Source organism: Sinocyclocheilus grahami, unplaced genomic scaffold (genome assembly GCF_001515645.1).
Source record: "Sinocyclocheilus grahami isolate Dianchi unplaced genomic scaffold, SAMN03320097.WGS_v1.1 scaffold255.1, whole genome shotgun sequence".
Taxonomy (NCBI): domain Eukaryota; kingdom Metazoa; phylum Chordata; class Actinopteri; order Cypriniformes; family Cyprinidae; genus Sinocyclocheilus; species Sinocyclocheilus grahami.
This window is the reverse complement of record NW_015505434.1, coordinates 400,669-407,973: the sequence shown is the minus strand read 5'-3', so window position 1 is coordinate 407,973 and position 7,305 is coordinate 400,669. Positions and strand designations below refer to the sequence as shown.

At 35.5% G+C, this 7,305-nt stretch overlaps 1 protein-coding gene across 1 annotated transcript in view; it reads left to right on the top strand.

The window, feature by feature from the left end:
• The window catches only part of sparcl1 (SPARC-like 1), an 8,359-nt gene extending 2,479 nt beyond the window's left edge, over positions 1-5,880 (top strand). Inside the window, exons 4-11 of the mRNA XM_016290133.1 lie at positions 360-1,337; positions 2,045-2,147; positions 2,455-2,576; positions 2,957-3,077; positions 3,267-3,403; positions 4,380-4,528; positions 5,204-5,352; positions 5,516-5,880. Coding sequence (XP_016145619.1) covers positions 360-1,337; positions 2,045-2,147; positions 2,455-2,576; positions 2,957-3,077; positions 3,267-3,403; positions 4,380-4,528; positions 5,204-5,352; positions 5,516-5,544 — 1,788 coding nt within the window. The 3' untranslated portion in view covers positions 5,545-5,880. The remainder of the gene's footprint in view (positions 1-359; positions 1,338-2,044; positions 2,148-2,454; positions 2,577-2,956; positions 3,078-3,266; positions 3,404-4,379; positions 4,529-5,203; positions 5,353-5,515) is intronic.
• The last annotated feature ends 1,425 nt before the right edge of the window (positions 5,881-7,305 follow it).

The window sequence follows — 7,305 nt, the reverse complement described above, 5'->3', positions numbered from 1 at the left end:
ATATATATATATATACATATACATATACATATATATATATACATATATTATATAGAACATATTTTTTTTAATTGATTGTTCAAAAACTTTGATTAATTCAGAAACAAACAACTGAAGTCTGTATGAGCCAGTCATTGAATTATTCGCTCAACTGATTTGTTGAAGAACACTAATTCAATCAAAATATTTTATTTTTTGTTTTATAAATGAATCCAGGATATGTAATTTGCTGGCTTGAAAATTGTCAGCCTGTTATAGGTTGCTTAAATGTAGGCTTTTTAAAATAAAATTAAAAATCTTCATCATAATAATAATTGTAATATTATTATTTTACATTTATTTGTTTGTTTGTTTTTAAGTCAGAGTCAGTGAAGCATCATGACAGTAAGGATGGATTTCTGCCCACATTTCTTCCTTTTGAGTCCAGCACTCAGGACTCAGAGGATGAAGACATGAGTGAGGAGAATGAGAGCCGTGTGGAGATGAAGCAAGTAGGGGCAGAAGAGCTTGAAGGTTCAGAGGAAGGTGAGAAGAATACACCATTGCTCCTGAGTGACGAGGCACTGACTCAGCTCCTGCAGGTCCCTGAGGAGGTAGATGAACCTGTGGAGGAGGATGAAGATGATGATGATGACAGTCCAGAAAAAGACAAAGAAACGAAGGAGATGCAGGAAGAGGGAAAGAAAGATGGAGAATCTACAATGAAGAACGAAGATGGAACTGAAAAAGAAGGTGAGAACAAGTTAGAGATTGCAAATGAGACTGACAGCAGTACTGAATCAGAGATACCAATGGATTTGGACTATGCAGCTGACCGTGATGCTTCACAGCCACTAACCATCAAGCTGGAGGAGGCCAAAGTTTCAACCGTCAACACTATGGGAAAAAAGATGGAGGAAACGGCTGAAGATGTGATTCCCTCAGTCACAGTGGACTATGATTCCCAGCAATCCGACACTGACTCTGAGGACATTGCAGAAGAACAGGACGTGCCAGCAGAACAAACCCAAGATGAGCTTAAAGAACCTTTTCAAGTCTCTGAGAATGACAATGAAAAAGAGAAGAGTGATCAACAGGATGAAAAGAACAGCACTGAATCTGAGGCTACAATTCCTTCTAGTGGCAAAAAGGCGAAAAAGCAGAAGAATGAAAGTAAAAGCCATGGAAAGGACAAAGCCAAGAAGCAGCGAAACAACCAGAAGCCGGAGAAGATGCAAAGTGACCAAGCCAGTACAATGGAAGCAACTGAAGAACATACTCGTAGGAAAGACCAGGGAAAACTGGAGGAGCCCACTGAAAATACAGAGCCTAAACCCAGAAAGAAGAATGGAAAATGGGTACAAAATGCATCACACATACATTTTCATAAAATCGATACTATTAGTATCTACTAATAGATACATAAAATAGATGTGAAACGAGACTGTAAGCTTTTCACAATGTATGATAGTATATAGCCTACACATACGTGCTTTTAGTAGATTAATACTTGAATTTTAAATGAATGATTAGTATTTTGCTCAAGGAGTAGAGGCAAAATTTACCGACCACAGCAAACAGCTATTAACATGCTATTAACACCATATGGCTATTCACATGAAGTCAGTGTTATACAGTGCAAACAAAATTATTGAGCTGCTTTTTATTCAAATTGCATCTCAAACTGAAGTAAAATGTTTACTGAGTAGCAATAAAAGCATGTCTGCATTTCTTTTGAAACTGTATTACATTTCTCAAGTGAAATATTAGTGGCGCTGAAAGGTTAATGCCCTACTGAGTCTGAAACAAAACCCTGAACCTAATCGATAGTGTAAGCAAAAGCAAATAAGTGAGAAAAAAAAATTGCATTTAAGTTTACATTTAGTAGTTAATGAACTGGAAGTCTCACATAAGAAAAAGCTTACTTAAAAAAAAAAATCTTATTTGAAAAATCGTGGATCGTTTAAGTAGGTGCGCTAAGTGTTTAAATTAGGCCAGATATTTTTAGTATATCCCCTTGAAAGTGTTTGAAATGTTTAAATGTGTTGGTTATGCCTCTTTACAGACTCGCTTGGTGGGGATGAATCCCGTACAAATTAGGGCCACTATGGAGCTTTACCCTGACATTCGACCCACCCATCGGCCCAGTGGACAGGGGTTGCCAGCTGGTGAGTGTTGTTTCAACATTGTCTTCATAGCTCCGAATTCTTATTAGGAATCTGCTGAGCAGAGGTTTTCTTTAACACAGACTGTTAAACCGCCCTGGCTTAAAAAGTCAATGAGAGCCTTAGCCTCTGGTTTATGCTCTCTCCAAACCAATAGAGGCAAAGGAATGCCGGCACATCTTTACAGAGTTGTTATATATAACCTTTATTAGATGTCTCTTTGAGAGCCTTTTAAAGCAGCAGTGGACGCTTGAATTGAGGATACAGTATTTTACAAGATATTTGCACATTCTTTCACTGTTTTGTCCAGACCCCTGCGAGAACTTTCGCTGTAAAAGAGGGAAGACATGCAAAATGAACGATGACAACAAGCCCGTCTGTGTGTGTCAGGAGCCGTCAGAATGTCCTCCCAGTGTAAATGATTTAGACCATGTAAGTATACGTAATTAGTTTAATTTGCATTCAGCTGATTACAGTAAAACTGCTTTAATTTCCAAATGTACACTCTCAGAGAAAAAGGAACAAAGCTGTCTCTGAGGTGGTTCACTAAGGTACAAAAGCTAAAAGGTTCATGCTCATTTACCCCCTAAATTGTACATATTACCTTAAAGGTGCATATTAGTACCTAAAGTGTACATTTTAGTAGGGTGCTGCCACAGTGACAGTTTTGTACCTTCTGAGAGCGCATATTTACATATTCCATTACAGATCAAATCTGTAATGGAATATCAACAGATATTGATTGAAGAAAAAAGTATAATAAAAACATTTGCAAGTAATATGCTGTTGTCATTGGGACATTTTCATTGTAGGTATGCGGAACTGACAATAAGACATATGACACATCCTGTCAGCTCTTTGCCACCAAGTGTGGCCTTGAGGGGACCAAAATAGGCCACAGACTTCACCTGGATTACACTGGATCCTGCAAATGTAAGAAAGACGAATATGCTTATTTTAATTGTTAGCGCCTGAGAGGTTAAATTTGGTGAAGATTTAGGTGTAAAATCGCCTTGTCAGAAGAAATGTAAAGATTTACATATATTTAGAGTTTCTACATATCTACTTTTTTGTCTATTTTTTATTTCTCCTAATGTTTATTTTGTGTGTTTTGTCTGGCAGTTATTCCTCCATGTCCAGAGTCGGAGCTGGTGCAGTTCCCTCTGCGTATGCGGGATTGGCTGAAGAATGTGCTTCTGCAGTTATATGAGCATGAATCCATGTCTCCTGGCTTTCTCACAGCTAAACAAAGAATCAGGGTATGTCTTTCAGAGATACTGGACAGTTTTTCATGACATCTAGATATCACATGTCTCCCAAAGAGACAAATAGTACACTGTAAAAAACAAAAATCTGTGACATTTACGGTAAAATACCGGCAGCTGTGGTTGCCAGAACTTCACCGTAAAAAATATGGTAGCAACATTTTAGGTTTTACAGGCTTAACTTAAATTCACAATAAAATACCGTATTTCATTAACTGATATAATGTTAATAAACCAACCTATTGAAGTGCTAATATCTGTTTTGAACCATTGTAATGCACTGAAAACCATCAAAAACTGTTGGTGATGAGAAAGTCACATGATGAACTAAAGCTGATCACAAACAGCTTTTCTACGAGCTGAGGAGGGCAATACTTATATATAGAAGGTGCACAGTGTCATTCACACAAACACTAAACCCCATCATGGTGACACACATGATACTGAAATAATGCAATAAACATTAATTTAACAACATTAGATGTAAGATTAAACACTGATGTACACAACTAATAAGAAAAAATGTAAGAAACATGTAATTTCAACAACAAAAAACATCAAATATGAAGTGTCATGCAGGGAATTCTGGGAGTCAATTTATGTTTTTTCACTGCAAATTATACAATGACTTTTTCTTTTTCACTTCTAAAAACCATATTGTTAACAGTATTTTACTGTAAAATTACATTAAATGTAATTACATTTATTCACCTAATATAGTATGGAAATTACTGTTAACCAGTTAACAGGTTTTTACTGTAGCATTTTTATGGTCTTTTACTGTTAAAATCGCAATCATTTTTTACAGTGTAAGTTTAAAATAAGAAACTGGTGACAAATTCTACTCGGCTCTCCAACTTTTGACAGTAAAATACACGATGTTGATGTACTACTTTGAAAAATAGCCCTTGGTTGTATCTAAACCATCAAATATGGCTTCATCACAGATGACGAATGCTCTGCTCAACAGGTTCAGAAGATCTATGAGAGTGAGAGACGGCTTCATGCAGGCGATCACCCTGTTGAACTTCTACAGCAGGACTTTGAGAAGAACTACAACATGTACATCTATCCAGTTCACTGGCAGTTTGCACAGATGGACCAACATCCTTCAGACAGGTGGGGGCTGTGTGTCTGTACAGATTTCTACTTGCAATATTATTTAGTTGATCAGAAATGAGAAATCCCAAATATCTCTGTAAATGAAGTCAATAAATTCACTTGACATTTATTTTGCTGTCAAATGTCCTAACATTTGCTTGCAGCCAGAATTTTGACTAAAATATTGATAAAAATACCTGATTCCTGAAACTTGCTTAAAGCTACCCAATTAGATGAGAACACGCAATTTTGTGAAATTCTCGCCAGTTCGGAGCTCTACAGTGTACGTGCATACGTGATTAGTCACAAATGGGCAGTTCGGGGGCAAGACGTCTGAGGCTGAAACTATTCTAACTCTGACTTACTCATACAGGAGGTTCAGTAATATTTTTAGCTGGTGTGAGGATGTGGTTGAGGGACATTTCCAGAAAAACTCTCAGAAAAAGACTCTGTGCCAATATCCTCCACAACTTTAGTGGTCAGACAGAAGCTTTAAAGCTGCAGTGTTGGGGAAATCTGCCTACGAATGATTTGCTTATAGATGTCTCTCAGCATGAAACTGAGATATGAGAAAATTTCACACAGTAGCTTTAAGAATCTAGTGTTGGTATTTCAAGTGGTGTGCACATGAAATATGATCATTAAGATTTTCTTTCTTTTGTAAACTAGTGGATACACTATATGCTGTTGCAGGTTTCTTTCTCATTCTGAGCTGGCTCCACTGCGCGTTCCCCTAGTTCCAATGGAGCATTGCACCTCAGTCTTTTTCCAAAGATGTGATGCTGACAAGGACAAACTGGTCTCCTTCAAGGAGTGGTGCAGCTGCTTTGGCATTAAGGAAGGTAAGAGTATTTTGAAGGCCTTGTATTAAACAGCTGAAAGTGTTTTAAATGTATTATTCATTCACTTTAAATTCATTATTTATGCACATGTTTTAAATCAATCAAAAACTTTATAAACAAACCAAGTTGGTTTTTCATCTTTTCCATCTTTTCATTCCTACAGAGGACATGGATACCAATCTGCTGTTCTGAGCAAGATTGAATGTCTAAACAAGCATCTCAAAAATACGTTTTTTTTTTTTTATTATTAAATAAGGCAGATAATAATATTGGAGGTCTGTTCAGTGAAATTGTACTGTTTTTGTGTAATGGTCGTGATGGACAAGAATGTCTAAAACCCTTTTTATTTTGGTGCATTGTTTGTAGCATATTGGATGCTAAAAATGAAAAGAACTGTAGATAATAATTTAGTTCAAAAATGAACAAAAATATGTACTTTCAGTTTGAGACTTTTTGTATGCATTCCAGGGGGAAAGTTTACATAGTGAATAAAATAAAATAGATTTTATAAAGATGTTGGAAAATGTTTTTGAGTGCTTATATGTGCTTGTTGTCAATTAATTAGCCTACATATTTATTACATATTATATGGCTTGAATGAATCAGGAATTTAACTTGTCACAAGTTTTATATCCTCATAAGCTTGGTTTGTTAGGCACACTGACAACAGTTACTGTGTTTGGAAAAGAACTGTGTGGGGTTTGACCACTGTAATTAAAACAAACAAAAAATGAAAAAAAAAATGTGTCTAGGGGAAAAACTGTTAGGAAGTCATTAAATTACTGCTGTCAGAACTGTGTGCCTAAATGTGCTGTGTAATTCAATGACCATGTGACATCTGTGAGCAGTTGATTTAAAAAAAAAATATTTCTCCTTACTATAGCCTGTACTGGGGTCAGTATCTCCCAAAAACAGTTTTTCACTGGATGTTTTTTTCCCCATAGATTCAGAAAGTTGAATCATTTTGGTTTGATTTTGCATACATTATTTTTTTTTGCACACTCTGGGTCTCTGTCAGGTTTGATAAGATAAGACCACCTGGTGCTAAGATTTCAGAAAAAGAATAAATAAATAAAGTGCAAGAAGGATTCTGAAGGAAGTAAAAAAGTGAAAAAACAAAGATACTGCACAGGCCAACAATACTGTTGAAAATTGTATCTCTCCTGAACAAATACTCTAAATCATTAGAGAAACACCTGCTTGAGACCATCATTCAACAGTGCAGTCAAGAGTTTTATTGTGCTGCTCATAAATACTTTACGCTGAGTGAAAAAGCTTACAGGGAAGCTATCGAAAGGCAAATATCAAAGAGAACAATGCATTTGACTGAGTCATCAGATTGGAGACATAAAGTGGTCAATATATTTTATTTAGTCTTCAAATTGATTTTTCATCAATCTTTAACGTGGCCTAGCTACTCTTCCAAATCAGAAGAAATTGCTTGTCTAATCGTAATGTGAGACATGCATAAGCCCATTGTGATGTTGGCATATGAATTTTAGCATTTCACATTTTTAGGCCTACTTCTAAGAATCTTGTTTTGTGTCCCTTTGTACATGAAAAACTATTTAAAATTATAAATAATGGAAACAAATATTTAAACTCTTATTTCAATATTCTGACATGCAGTGTTGGGAAGGTTACTTTGGAAATTAAATGGGTTACAGATTACAAGTTACCCTACTTAAAATGTAATAAGTAGTGTAACTTTTCAATTACTTTATTAAAGTAATGTAACTGATTACATTTGATTACTTTTTGATTGCTTTTCTAAATTTCTAATGTTTTCAACTGTTAATAATTTTCATACATTTAAACCAGGCAGGGTTAAACTTACAATATGTGCTCAACACTGATAACTGACTTTCGAAATCCTTCATCACTTGAATTAAGATTAAGATCAATTTTAAAAGAGACATTGGATGTAAAATATCTTCATTTGCATATAAATGT